Source organism: Schistocerca gregaria, chromosome 7, assembly GCF_023897955.1.
Source record: "Schistocerca gregaria isolate iqSchGreg1 chromosome 7, iqSchGreg1.2, whole genome shotgun sequence".
NCBI lineage: Eukaryota > Metazoa > Arthropoda > Insecta > Orthoptera > Acrididae > Schistocerca > Schistocerca gregaria.
This window is the reverse complement of record NC_064926.1, coordinates 486,775,861-486,790,595: the sequence shown is the minus strand read 5'-3', so window position 1 is coordinate 486,790,595 and position 14,735 is coordinate 486,775,861. Positions and strand designations below refer to the sequence as shown.

The 14,735-nt window shown below is 44.8% G+C and overlaps 1 protein-coding gene across 1 annotated transcript in view; it reads right to left on the bottom strand.

Annotated features, from left to right (window-relative positions):
- LOC126282145 (cyclic AMP response element-binding protein A-like) overlaps positions 1-14,735 on the bottom strand; it is a 633,124-nt gene that overhangs the window by 99,596 nt on the left and 518,793 nt on the right. The window contains exon 2 of the mRNA XM_049981648.1: positions 7,426-7,657. Coding sequence (XP_049837605.1) covers positions 7,426-7,657 — 232 coding nt within the window. The remainder of the gene's footprint in view (positions 1-7,425; positions 7,658-14,735) is intronic.

Below are 14,735 nucleotides of genomic sequence, written 5' to 3'. Positions count from 1 at the left end.
TGAGCAAACAGTAGTGGCTGCTCATGTTCTTCAGTGAGCTTCTGTGCACAGGTCATCTTGTATGGGTACATATGGAGGTCGCTTTTAAGAATGCGTTGAACGGAGCGTTTGGATATTCCAGTTACACTGCTGTCTTTCTACATTATTTCCCGGGACTTCTCTGTACAGCAACTCGTACCGCTTCAATATTCTCCGGCGAACAAACAGGCTTAGGCCGAGGTACTTCGTTTCCAATACTGTTCCTTCCTGTACAAATTTATCGTACAACCTGTGGATGGTCTTCTTGCAAGGGACCCATCGTGTGTTAAACTGTTGTCGAAAACTCCTCTGAATCACAACAAGGTCTTTCGTTTCATGAAAAAGTAACACAATTGCCGATCGTTGCTGTGTCGTCAGTCTTCCATTGACAGCCATTGCTGCTTACTAGTCTCCTAGCGGCAGTATCATGAATTACACGTCATTTCGTAACTCATTTTTTTACCAAGCTCTGCTGGTACTACTGTAGAGATCCCAGCGGGATATATAATGTGCGTCATAAATTGTGAAAGAAACAACTGGTAACACATTTTGTGCGCCATCCTGTATCTGATTTTCCCCGAGGAATTGTTATAGGTCCTCTGTTATTTCTATATGAATGATGTAGGAAACGATCTTAGCAGCCATCTTAGATTGTCTGCAGATGATGCAGTCATTCACCATCTAGTAAAGTCATCAGAAGATCAAAACCTACTGCCAAATGACTTAGATAAGATATCTGTGTGATGTGAAAAGTGGAAGTTGACTCTAAATAAGGAAAATAAGTTCGTTAAATTTCAATTTCAAGGTAAATCACACAAATTTGAAGGCTGTCAAGTCAACTAAATGCCTAGGAATTACAATAACGAACTACTTAAATTTGAACGATAACACAGATAATATTGCGGGAAGGGAAGCAAGTGACTGCGGTTCATTGACGGAACACTCCAAAGATAGCAGATATACTAAAGAGACTTCCTACACTACTCTTTTTCGTCATTTGCTAGAGTACTGCTATGTGGCATGGAATCCTTACCAGACAGGATTGACGGAGTACGTCTTAGAAGTCCAGAGAAGAGCAGCTCGTTTTGTATTATCGCGGAATAGGGGAAAGAGTGTCAGGGATATTATAAGCGAGATGGATTAGAAATCAGTAAAACGAAGGCGTTTCCCGTTGTTGCGAGATCTTTTCACAAAATTTCAATTACCAAGTATCTCTTCTGAACGCAAGCATATTTCATTGACACCGACCTTCGTCGGAGGAAATGATCATCTTAATAAAAATCAGAGAAATCAGAACTTTTGTGTAGAACCCGCTGCCAGCGATGTGGAAGGCGTAGTATACCGTTAGTAGAACCTGTTCTGTCGATAGTGCGAATGGACAGGTCTACTGGCTGTCAAATCTCTGGAACAGTTCTGAAGTGAATGCCATGAACTGGTTCCTTCATCTTCGAAATCAAATCAAAGTCACAACGACTTAAGTCGTATTACTGTTCGTTTTTGGAGCATCACCTGCGACCAGCTTTGCGAAAGGTGCGGCGACACGTTCTACGCAACCCATCCATCATTTTGCACGAGCAAGCTGTGGCTGCTCTGATCGGTCGATGGTACTGGGAAGTACTGTACCGTCGACCATACTCCCCGGACTTAAGTTCTTGTGACTTTGATTTGATTCCGAAGATGAAGGAACCTCTTCGTGGCATTTACTTCAGAATTGTTCCAGAGATTCGACAGGCAGTAGACCGCTCCATTCGCATCATCAACAGAACAGGCTCTGCTAACGGTATACTACGCCTTCCACACCGATGGCAACGAGTTCTACACAACGCTGGTGACTACTTTGAAGGAGAGTAACAGGCGAAAACATGTAATTCTTTTATATCGTTTGTGAATAAATAGTTGCCACTATTTAAGTTCCAACTCTCGTACATTAACGTCCTTTACCTTTCTTACTAGCTCGGCAAGTTCATCTACGCTGCTGGTTAAAAGCGCAGTGTCATCGGCAAATTGGAGATTTTTCCAACAATTAAGATACCCTTAGTCCAACCACCAAGAGCTTTGGTTCAGATGGCTCTGAGCACTATGGGACTCAACTGCTGTGATCATCAGTCCCCTAGAACTCAGAACTACTTAAACCTAACTAACCTAAGGACATCACACACATCCATGCCCGAGGCAGGATTCGAACCTGCGACCGTAGCGGTCGCGCGGTTCCAGACTGCAGCGCCTAGAATCGCTCGGCCACCCCTGCCGGCGCCAAGAGCTTTCCCAATGACATGTTCCGCATAAATGTTGTACAGTTGAGGGATAGGACATAACCCTGTCTGACACCTATTGATAAATCGTAAAAATCAGAGGTACCAGCAATAGTCGTCACAGCTGCGAATTGGTTACTGTGTATACTACTGACCAGTCATATCAAGTGTGATGGGACACCGAAATCTGTGGACTACGTGAAACTGTTTGTACATCGCCTGCATCACTTCATGTTTGATCTCCTCCCCAATTGCGGCGGCGTGTTCCAGTTGGGTGAGTGTCCGTGTCGCACGGAAAGAATCGTGCTACAGCGGTTTACGGAGCATGACAGTGAACTGACATTGATTTCATTGCCACAAAAATCGCCTGGTCCGAAACAGATAGAACACACTGGCACTCCGTCAGTTGTCTACTGCTCATCCGCAAACAGCTGGCCCGTAATTTACGGAAACTGAGTGACCTGATCGTAGACACCTGATGCTACATACGCTGTCCAGTCAAAGTAAAGTAACCACCCGTCGACAGCCTGATTACCCACGCTGCGAGATGTATGGGAAGAGTGTCAGTGAGGTTGTGGAAGGTACCGACTGGGATGTGGATCCTTGCTAAATCCAGTGTCGTGGCCTGGCCAGCTGTGCTAGGTTTGCCAGCTAAGGATCCATGCCGCAAACAGCCCGATCGAGGTGATCCCACAGATTCTCGATTTGGTTTAAATCTGGAAAATTTGGTGGCCAGTCGAGTATGGTAAGCTCATCCTGTTGTTCTTCGAAGAAAGCACATACACTGCGAGCAGTGTGACACGTTGCTGAGGAAAAACAAGCTGCATGTACCGGTGGATACATACTTGCGTTAATCAACGAGGAAATCAGCCAGGGAATGCCGCGAAGACATTCCCCAGACCTTAACTCTCCCACTTCCGACCTGGACCCTTTGCTTTTAGACGTATCACGCTGTGCATACTAATGGCGATCTGCCCGTTGGAACATAAAACGTGATTCATCTGAAAAGATCACCTGACTCCTCTCAGTGCACGTCTAGCTGTCGTACTGGTGCGCCGGCAGGGGTGGCCGAGCGATTCTAGGCGCTGCAGTCTGGAACCGCGCGACCGCTACGGTCGCAGGTTCGAATCCTGCCTCGGGCATGGATGTGTGTGATGTCCTTAGGTTAGTTAGGTTTAAGTAGTTCTGAGTTCTAGGGGACTGATGATCACAGCAGTTGAGTCCCATAGTGCTCAGAGCCATCTGAACCAAAGCTCTTGGTGGTTGGACTAAGGGTATCTTAATTGTTGGAAAAATCTCCAATTTGCCGATGACACTGCGCTTTTAACCAGCAGCGTAGATGAACTTGCCGAGCTAGTAAGAAAGGTAAAGGACGTTAATGTACGAGAGTTGGAACTTAAATAGTGGCAACTATTTATTCACAAACGATATAAAAGAATTACATGTTTTCGCCTGTTACTCTCCTTCAAAGTAGTCACCAGCGTTGTGTAGAACTCGTTGCCATCGGTGTGGAAGGCGTAGTATACCGTTAGCAGAGCCTGTTCTGTTGATGATGCGAATGGAGCGGTCTACTGCCTGTCGAATCTCTGGAACAATTCTGAAGTAAATGCCACGAAGAGGTTCCTTCATCTTCGGAATCAAATCAAAGTCACAAGAACTTAAGTCCGGGGAGTATGGTCGACGGTACAGTACTTCCCAGTACCATCGACCGATCAGAGCAGCCACAGCTTGCTCGTGCAAAATGATGGATGGGTTGCGTAGAACGTGTCGCCGCACCTTTCGCAAAGCTGGTCGCAGGTGATGCTCCAAAAACGAACAGTAATACGACTTAAGTCGTTGTGACTTTGATTTGATTTCGAAGATGAAGGAACCAGTTCATGGCATTCACTTCAGAACTGTTCCAGAGATTTGACAGCCAGTAGACCTGTCCATTCGCACTATCGACAGAACAGGTTCTACTAACGGTATACTACGCCTTCCACATCGCTGGCAGCGGGTTCTACACAAAAGTTCTGATTTCTCTGATTTTTATTAAGATGATCATTTCCTCCGACAAAGGTCGGTGTCAATGAAATATGCTTGCGTTCAGAAGAGATACTTGGTAATTGAAATTTTGTGAAAAGATCTCGCAACAACGGGAAACGCCTTCGTTTTACTGATTTCTAATCCATCTCGCTTATAATATCCCTGACACTCTTTCCCTTATTCCGCGATAATACAAAACGAGCTCCTCTTCTCTGGACTTCTACGACGTACTCCGTCAATCCTGTCTGGTAAGGATTCCATGCCACGTAGCAGTACTCTAGCAAATGACGAAAAAGAGTAGTGTAGGAAGTCTCTTTAGTATATCTGCTATCTTTGGAGTGTTCCGTCAATAAACCGCAGTCACTTGCTTCCCTTCTCCCAATATTATCTGTGTTATCGTTCAAATTTAAGTAGTTCGTTATTGTAATTCCTAGGCATTTAGTTGACTTGACAGCCTTCAAATTTGTGTGATTTACCTTGAAATTGAAATTTAACGAACTTATTTTCCTTATTTAGAGTCAACTTCCACTTTTCACATCACACAGATATCTTTTCTAAGTCATTTGGCAGTAGGTTTTGATCTTCTGATGACTTTACTAGATGGTGAATGACTGCATCATCTGCAGACAAGATAAGATGGCTGCTAAGATCGTTTCCTACATCATTCATATAGAAATAACAGAGGACCTATAACAATTCCTCGGGGAAAATCAGATACAGGATGGCGCACAAAATGTGTTACCAGTTGTTTCTTTCACAATTTATGACGCACATTATATATCCCGCTGGGATCTCTACAGTAGTACCAGCAGAGCTTGGTAAAAAAATGAGTTACGAAATGACGTGTAATTCATGATACTGCCGCTAGGAGACTAGTAAGCAGCAATGGCTGTCAATGGAAGACTGACGACACAGCAACGATCGGCAATTGTGTTACTTTTTCATGAAACGAAAGACCTTGTTGTGATTCAGAGGAGTTTTCGACAACAGTTTAACACACGATGGGTCCCTTGCAAGAAGACCATCCACAGGTTGTACGATAAATTTGTACAGGAAGGAACAGTATTGGAAACGAAGTACCTCGGCCTAAGCCTGTTTGTTCGCCGGAGAATATTGAAGCGGTACGAGTTGCTGTACAGAGAAGTCCCGGGAAATAATGTAGAAAGACAGCAGTGTAACTGGAATATCCAAACGCTCCGTTCAACGCATTCTTAAAAGCGACCTCCATATGTACCCATACAAGATGACCTGTGCACAGAAGCTCACTGAAGAACATGAGCAGCCACTACTGTTTGCTCACTGGGCGGAGGATAGGGAAGAAACTCTCAACAACGCTTGGTTTTCAGACGAGGCGCATTTTCATTTAGACGGTGTGGTTAACAAACAAAATGTACGCTTTTGGGCCACTGAAAACCCACAAGTGCTTCATGAACAATATTATACTCCGAGGATTACAGCGTGGGCAGAAATTTCCAGTCACGGACTTATTGGACACTTTTTCTTTGAAGAAACTGTGAACAGCTAGCGTTATTTGAGCATGCTTCTCAATAGCTTCATTCCACAGCTTCTTGCTACTGCATTGCCCTTCAACATGCAGTGGTTCATGCAAGATGGAGCAAGGCCACATACTGCAAACACTGTGTTGGAATTTTTACACGAGCAGTTCGACATGTGGATCATTTCACTCAGATTTCCAGGTCGCTTCAATGACGGACAAAATTGGCCCCCAGAATAGTCCAGACCTCAATCCATGTGACTTTTTTCTTTGGGGGTACCTAAAGGAAAAAATTTTCCCGAAACATCTACGTGATTTAATGGAGCTCAGAAGACTTATTCTTCAAGCTTGCAGCCAGGGGGCGAACTGTGGCGGAACTAAAACCAGACTTTAATACTAGGCAGAGTACAAGTGTGTCTGAACGTACAGTGCATCGAAAAGTCCTAACGATGGGCGCCCGCAGCCAATGACCCATGCATATGCGAATGTTAATACTACGGCATCGGCAACTACGACAGGAATTGGCACGTGACCTTCGGCACGGGACGTTGGCACAGTGGCAGAGCGTCGCATGATCTGATGAATTCCGATACCTTCTTCATCACGGAGATGAGAGGGCACAAACCCATCGTCTCCCAGGGGAACATATGGGTTAATTAATGATTATTATGTTACAATCCTATTGTTGTAGTTGACCGTGTGTATCGAGACTTCGTTCATTGTTAAATGCAATGGTGTGGTACTAACTGATGGAGACGCATTAAGAATTGGTAAAATTTAATTTATTTCCTTTATCACACTGCACAAAGATAAACACACCATTATTCAAACTGTGCGCCACTACTATTAAACACAGAGATAAATCCTTCGCTACGCAACAGCCTTTGGCTCAAGCAGCCTACACCTTCCACAGCCCCTCAACAACTGCCTCTGCTTGCGACTCTCTGTGCCACTGGGCATTGTCGCCCTCCAAAGAAGAACCACTTACAGATACTACCACCAGTACCCTCACAAGCTCCTTGATGTCTGTACTGCGGGACAGAGACAAGCTGTTATGTTTTGGGGAACATTTACGTGGACATTCATGAGCCCGCTGGAGCTCTTGCGAGGCCAAGGAGTATCGTACACTTTCTGGAGACCACGTACACCCCTTCATAGGGGTAGTGTTTCCTGACGGCAATGGCATTTTCCAGTGAGATAATGAGCCAGGAGGGCGATAGAGTGGTTCGAAGAACACAGTGGCGAGCTCCAATTGATGTGCTGCCCCCCCAACTCGCCAGATCTGAAAGAGAACGAACACGTCTGGGCGTGTCAAAACGAGGAGTCAGAGCTCATCGCCTCCCTCACCGGAATTTTCGGGAATTAGGTGACTTGTGCGTGTAGATGTGGTGTCAGCTCCCTCCAGCGACCTACCAAGGCCCCATATTTTCCATGCCACGACACGTCGCCGCTATCCTTCGTGCTAAAGGTGGACATACCGGCTATCAGGTAGCTGGTCATAATGTTCTGACTTACCGGTGTGTGTCCGGGGACCTGCGGAGGACTTGTCGAACACACACGCCGCTGGCGCATTCTAAAGGAAGGCGGTTATGAGTGGGGAGAAGAGCTGTGGCCGAGAGCAGAGGCGGCACTCACCGTCCATGACGCGGTCGAGGCTGAGCGGCGAGTCCGGCGGCGAGTCGGCGTCCGCGCCGTCGTGGTCGCCGTCGGAGGCGAGGCTGTAGGAGTGCTCGCTCTTGATGGGCGCGCCCGCGGCGCCCAGCGCGGCGTCCGTCATGAGGCGGTCGTACAGCACGACGTGGGGCCGCGCGTCCAGCAGCCCGCAGCCCCAGTCTGCATCGTCCGCCTCCCGGAACACGTCCATGCCCTGCAACACGCGGCCGCCCACTCACGTCGCGACCGGCGGAACAGGTGCACGCTGCAGCAGCCGCCCTCCCTCTGAAAAGCCACTTCCGCAACAGGCAACACGCCAAACAGACACTGTCACAAAACCCTGTATAACAAATGTACACTACTGGCCATTAAAACAGCTGCATCACGGAGATGACTTGCTACAGACGCGAAATTCAACCGACAGGAAGAAGATGCTGTGATATGCAAATGGTCAGCTTTCCAGAGCATTCACACAAGGTTGGCACCGGTGGCGACACCTACAATGTGCTGACACGAGAGAAATTTCCAACCGATTTCTCATACACAAAACAGCAGTTGACCGGCGTTGCCTGGTGAAACGTTGTTGTGTTGCCTCGTGTAAGGAGGAGAAATGCGTACCATCACGTTTCCGACTTTGATAGAGGTCGGATTGTAGCCTATCGCGATTGCGGTTTAACGTATCGCGACATTGCTCCTCGCGTTGGTCGAGACCAAATGACTGTAAGCAGAATGTGGAATCGGTGGGTTCAGGAGGGTAATACGGAACGCCGAGCTGGATCCCAACGACCTCGTATGACTAGCAGCCGAGATGACAGGCATCTTATCCGCATTGCCCTATGAGATCGTGCAGCCACGTCTCGATTCCTCAGTCAACAGATGGGGACGTTTGCAAGACAACAACCATCTGCACGAACAGTTCGACGACGTTTGCAGCAGCATGAACTATCAGCTCGGAGACCACGGCTCCGGTTACCCTTGACGCTGCATCTGAGACAGGAGCTCCTGCGATGATGTACTCAACGACGAACCTGGGTGCACGAATGACAAAACGTCATTTTTTCGGATGAATCCAGATTCTCTTTACAGCATCATGTTGATCGCATCCCTGTTTGGCGACATCGCGGAGAACGCACATTGGAAGCGTGTTTTCGTCATCGCCATACTGGCGTATCACCCGGCGTGATGGTATGGGGTGCCACTGGTTACATGTCTCGGTCACCTCTTGTTAGCATTGACGGCACTTTGAAGAGTGAACGTTACATTTCAGATGTGTTACGACCCGTGGCTCTACCCTTCAAAAATGGTTCAAATGGCTCTGAGCACTGTGGGACTTAACTTCTGAGGTCATCAGCCCCCTAGAACTTAGACCTACTTAAACCTAACTAACCTAAGGACATCACACACATCCATGCCAGAGGCAGGATTCGAACCTGCAACCGTAGCAGTCGCCCGGTTCCGGACTGTAGTCCCTAGAACCGCTCGGCCACTCCGGCCGGCCAGCGCGTGTCGTTTCGGTCAGCAGTGAGTGGAATTAAAGGCTTGTCTCTAAGATTTGAGTGGAAACCGGGTGATTCCTACCGTCGAGGCACTGAAAAGCTTGTTGAACGTTGGTATGAAGCTGTAAACAACAACGGAGAGTGCATTATTGACTGATTTATTTTTCATTCCCTGTTTTTTTTTGTGGAAATTTAAACGTAAATTGGAAATTTTTTGTAAGTTCTATGGGACCAAACTGCTGAGGTTATCGGTCCCTAGGCTTACACACAACTTAATCTAACTTAAACTAACTTACAGTAAGGACAACACACACACCCGTGCCCAAGGGAGGACTGGAACCTCCGACGCGAACCTTGGCAAGGCCTCTCACACCGCACGGCTACACTGCGCGACAGTGTATGTGTGTGTGTGTGTGTGGAAACGGGAGGGGGGGGGGGGGTTTATACAACTACTTGTCTGTGTCATTGTCAGAGTTTCTGGTCACGACTCAACTTGCGGTGCCGTGCCGGTGAGTAGGAGAAAGTATGGCCACTCAGATATAACGACCCGCGATAAGCAGCTACCGTTAAGAATTGTGAAAGCACAGGCGCCGTGTTTTCGGTGGACAGGCCTACAGTGTGATGATGTTTTGAACAACCTGCAGGTGGTGGAGTTGTTTAGATGGTTAAGCAACATACAGGGTGGCGCACGAAATGTGTCACCATTTTGTTTTTGAATATAAACTTTATTATCAATACAATCTGAAAGGAACGTATACTACAATGTAGAGCCGTCCATGGAGATTTGTTCTAACTCAGCACATGCTCAATATGTCCATCATTTCGTTTCCTAAGTTCCTTCAAACGAACACTGAAGTTAGTGATTACCCTACGGCACATGTCTACCGTAATTTCACTGCAAGCTTGAAGAATAAGTCTTCTGAGCTCCATTAAATCACGTGGACGTTTCGGGAAAAATTTTTCCTTTAGGTACCCCCAAAGAAAAAAGTCACATGGATTGAGGTCTGGACTATTCTGGGGGACAATTTTGTCCGTCATTGAAGAGACCTGGAAAGCTGATGAAACGATCCGCATGTCGAAATGCTCGTGTAAAAACTCCAACAGAATGTTTGCAGTATGTGGTCTTGCTCCATCTTGCATGAACCACTGCGTGTTGAAGGGCAAGGCAGTAGCAAGAAGCTGTAGAATTTAATGGAACTCAGAAGACTTATTCTTCAAGCTTGAAGTGAAGTTGCGCTTGTATCGCCAAGGCAAAACCAAACTGTCACCTTAGAAGAGAAACTAGGTCTCTGGAAAGCTACAGATCCGTTAGCACAACGTACATTCCAAAAAAGAAATAGTGAAGCAAATTAATTATTGGTGGTTTTCTGTCTTATTTTGTGTGCGCCCGTATGACGACGTCACATCATCGATTAAAGTCGGCCGGCCGGAGTGGCCGTGTGGTTCTAGGAGCTACAGTCTGGAGCCGAGCACCCGCTACGGTCGCAGGTTCGAATCCTGCCTCGGGCATGGATGTGTGTGATGTCCTTAGGTTAGTTAGGTTTAATTAGTTCTAAGTTCTAGGCGACTGGTGACCTCAGAAGTTATTGGTGACCTCAGAAGTTAAGTCGCATAGTGCTCAGAGCCATTTGAACCATTTTTCATTAAAGTCGAACAAGTATCGGTAGGTCAAACACCTCACTGTGTCTCCCGTCTCCCCACATTTCAGGAAGTGTGCTCTACGCACCTTCCGCCCCAAGTCATAAACAGTACTGATGGGCCGCTAAGGTATTGATAAGTAGTAACAGGTTGCAAGGATCCAGTGAAAACCAGGTAATGGGTTCCAGAAACCCGTTAATTATGCAGCACGTTCCAATCAAGCCGTGAATTACATTGAAACAGCGATATGGTTTGCAAAACTGCTGTAGCACGCTTTCTGTGAATGGATAACTCGTACTATTGGGTTCCTTCGTTGCAGACGTTCTCCCAGGATACTCACAGTCGTTTCGAAACAATGTTTGACGAAAAATATCGCACGGTGCAAAGTTGTTACTTCCGCCTTTTACGGGAAAAATATTTCCATACATAAATATAAACTTACTTCCGGTTGACAATCACAGGTTAATATACATAAAATTAAATGTTAAATTTATGTACTTCACTTTGCTTTGCAGATGCAGGCAGCTATTAGTGCATAATAGGTTCCGAGACTGAAATCTGAGGCTACCTATCCCAGTGGCAAGGCACGAATGCGATTTATCTGTGACTGAATATTAAAATTTGAACAGCATGACTGAATATTAAAATTTGCACAGCATGAAGAAAAGCATTGTAATAGAAACTGAATAGCTTTCTCATTGCTATCCAAAAACGTGACGAGCGGTGAAAACTCGTTTTCCTTTTGGTGAATCCTACCCTACTATAAATCACGTAGAGTCAAATACGGAACGTATTATTTGCTCAATAGTACAACTGAGAAATAGTGTTGTTTTAACGGTTATATGTAATACCACCCGTCCTCAGCAAACAGTGCGAATGTGATACAGAGACCTCTGCCGGCCTGGGACGATCTCTCAGATTTCGAAACTATAACCTCCGACCCTTCCTCCGCCACCCTCCCCACCTCCATTCACACACGCACGGTGTACACGGTGAAGTTGTGGTGGAGCGGGGAACGGCAAAAAGTATACTGGAGGGAAACAGGAGTACTCCGCGATTAGATTAGTAAAGCCACGCACAGGAAGTGAAAGCGCTGTTCCCCAGCGTCCCTTTCGTGACAAACTGCGCGAAGCATAATGTTCGCTAAATGTGGTCTTAGAGCTGGAGAACTAACTGTAAGTGGAAAGAGTGCAGTAGCTGAGACGTGTATTGCACTATATACTAGCTTTCTTTTCTAAGGATCGTCAGGATAATTTTCTATTTTACGAAATGTATATGTGGCCAGTAAAAACAAATACTGCTCACCCATGTTTCAAATGACACGCTGAGTCAAAGGAAAACTATGATTTATTTTCTTGTTGTATTTCTGTGCAGCCATTCTATTGATAAAAGGAAAACTCCCCTCTCAGGCCCCTCTGATTTAGTGGTAAGATGGCTCAGTGGGTTGCGCGTCAAAAACAGAGCTCAAGCATGAAAACAGGAAGGAAGTGTACTGAACTGTGAAAGAAGAGGCAAAGTAGAAATAGTGAACGGTCCATGCTCAAGATGTGCAACGTCGAGTGAATCTGAATAGCCGCTGGGTCGTTGTTACGTGGTCACGGTGTTGGAATGCGAAGGAGGGATCCACGTTCAAACCGCTCTCGTGATTTTTTTATTTATTTATTTTTTGTTCACAAAATTATGAAATTTCCGTCCGGTCACTGACGTGTCTGTTCACTATGTTCAAATTTGTGTCTGTGTCGTAGTGTAACGTCCGGTTTGCAACAGTGAGAAATGAGACCAGACGTACGTACCTCATATCTGTTCTACACAAGTACCACACGTTATGAATCTTGGGTTTCGTTTTGGAGGATTTTACTCTTGAATTCCTTTGTTGTAATATAGTTCACACCCGTTTATTTGCTGTTTTCATTTCTGTGAGAGGTCCAGGCAGCGACGGTAATAAATTGTTACCAGATGACTCATATTCTATAACCAATTTATAGTATGACAATTTCCAAGACTACTAAAGGAGAACAGACACGTCAGTGACTAGACGGCAAGTTCATAATTTTGTGAGATAAAAATGGCACATAAGGGGTCTTTGAACACGGATCTTCCGCCTTGCAATCCAACACGGTGGTTCTTGCAGTTCCCTAGAGGTCACACATCTGGAGCCTGGACTTTACGCCGTTTCTATTTTGCTTCTTTTTTCGCAGTTCAGTGCACCTCCTTCTGATTTCATTCTTGATCTGTGTTCAATTTTTGACGGACTATCCAAAGAGCCAGCTTACCACTAAACCTGAGGGGAGTGTGATGGGCAGTTTCCCTTGCGAGTGACCCCACATTACATTGTTGTTGTTGTTGTTGTCTTCAGTCCTGAGACTGGTTTGATGCAGCTCTCCATGCTACTCTATCCTGTGCAAGCTGCTTCATCTCCCCCACATTACATTACTGCGATGTTTCCTTTAACGACATGTTTTAAGGAGCAGAGCGAAACACGAATAATAATCTGAAATACGAGGCCGTTTCTATAAAATATCACGGCTATGGTCCATCCGCCTAAAATAAAAACAGATAGCTAAACTGAAATTTAAAAGTCAAACTGTATGAGATAGGAGAGGGGGAAAATTTATGAGGCTGAATTGCCACTATGGCGCCCATTTTCAAGGCCATGATCTTGGAGGCAAATCGTTATTTTCAAAAGGAAAAGAGGTCATGTAACATATCAATCAGGTAGAGAAACACAAAAAAAACAACGGTGCCTTTCATTTGGTCACAGCTTTGTTCGTTGTAGCCTTCTCCGATTTGCCTCACGTATTTACATGTCATTGCCCGGATATCGATTTTCTAAAACGGTAAGACGCAGTTCTCTCAAAAACTCGAAAAATCACCATTGAAGGTTAGCAGATTTTCGAGCACTTGTTAATTAAAAACATTTGTTAATTATTAACGAATTAGTCAGAAGCTCAGACTGTAGCGCAATCGTTTTCTAAGTACAATGTTGCTGTTCCGGAATTTCACTAGTAGCGAACCTTTTTTTCTTTTTCTTTCTTTATTTTTAAATCCACATTTATTGAACCACAATTATTAATGAAAATAACGTATTTTTTATCCTAATTAGTGGCCGTACGAAAATAAATTAAAATCTGATACAGCCATATAAAATGCCTTTTTGTTACGTGAAAACATTATACATTCTTGATTGTTAATGGGATGAATAAGAAGGTTCAAAAAGGGGAGATCCTGTTCAGAACACATTTTCAACCTCAAATCCGTAATTCGTAGCAGATTAATCAACTTCAAAGACATAATTGTAACATTTATTTATTTATAAAAACAGGCTTTGAATTTGTTGGTACGGGAACGTTAGATAAAGTACTTCGTGATTTTGAGGCTAAAACTAAGTTGGCAAACATAACTCGAGAAACTCTGACAGACACAATTTCAAACGTAAATTGTGTGGGTGAGAGATTTCGATGTTTCAAAATAAATAAGGGTGTCAGGCAAAGTGGCGGTTAATATCCACTTCTTTTCAACTGAATCATGAAGAAAATTGTAAAAATTTGGAATGATACGCTGAAACAATCCTAAATATCGCCATTCGTGCTAGGGAGAAAGAACAAAGGTGTTGTAATAAACTGTCCAACTTTTTCGATGATTTTGCCATACGTTCTGAAAGCATGACTGAGGAAGCAATACAAGTCAACCTTTTGGAATATACAGCCAAATGGCAAGCATAACAATCTCTACACAGAAAACAAAATTGATGACAAGTATTAAAAGTGGTCCAAAACATTTAGGAACAGATACTGGGGAAATAAAGAAGCAAGAAAAGTCAAATATATGGGGAAGATTATTAAAGAAAGCCTTATAAAAATCTGCTTTAGAGGAAAGGATACACAAGGTGTTATAACTGAGAATACCTAAACCAAACGGTCAGGAAAGACTTGGTATGGAATAAGGTAAGAGAAGAAGTAGTATTCTAAAATAGGTTTTTATGGGCAAAAGTTTTAAACTGGAAGAATTCCAAGGCAGTAGTGTTATGGAAACTGGCACAAAGTGGTCAGAAGACAGGAAAAAGGATCATAATGAAACAATACAAGATAACTGGAAAAATTGAAGAACAACAAAGGATTAAGAACTGAAATTGGAATGTGGTCCCTAACAGGCCTTACC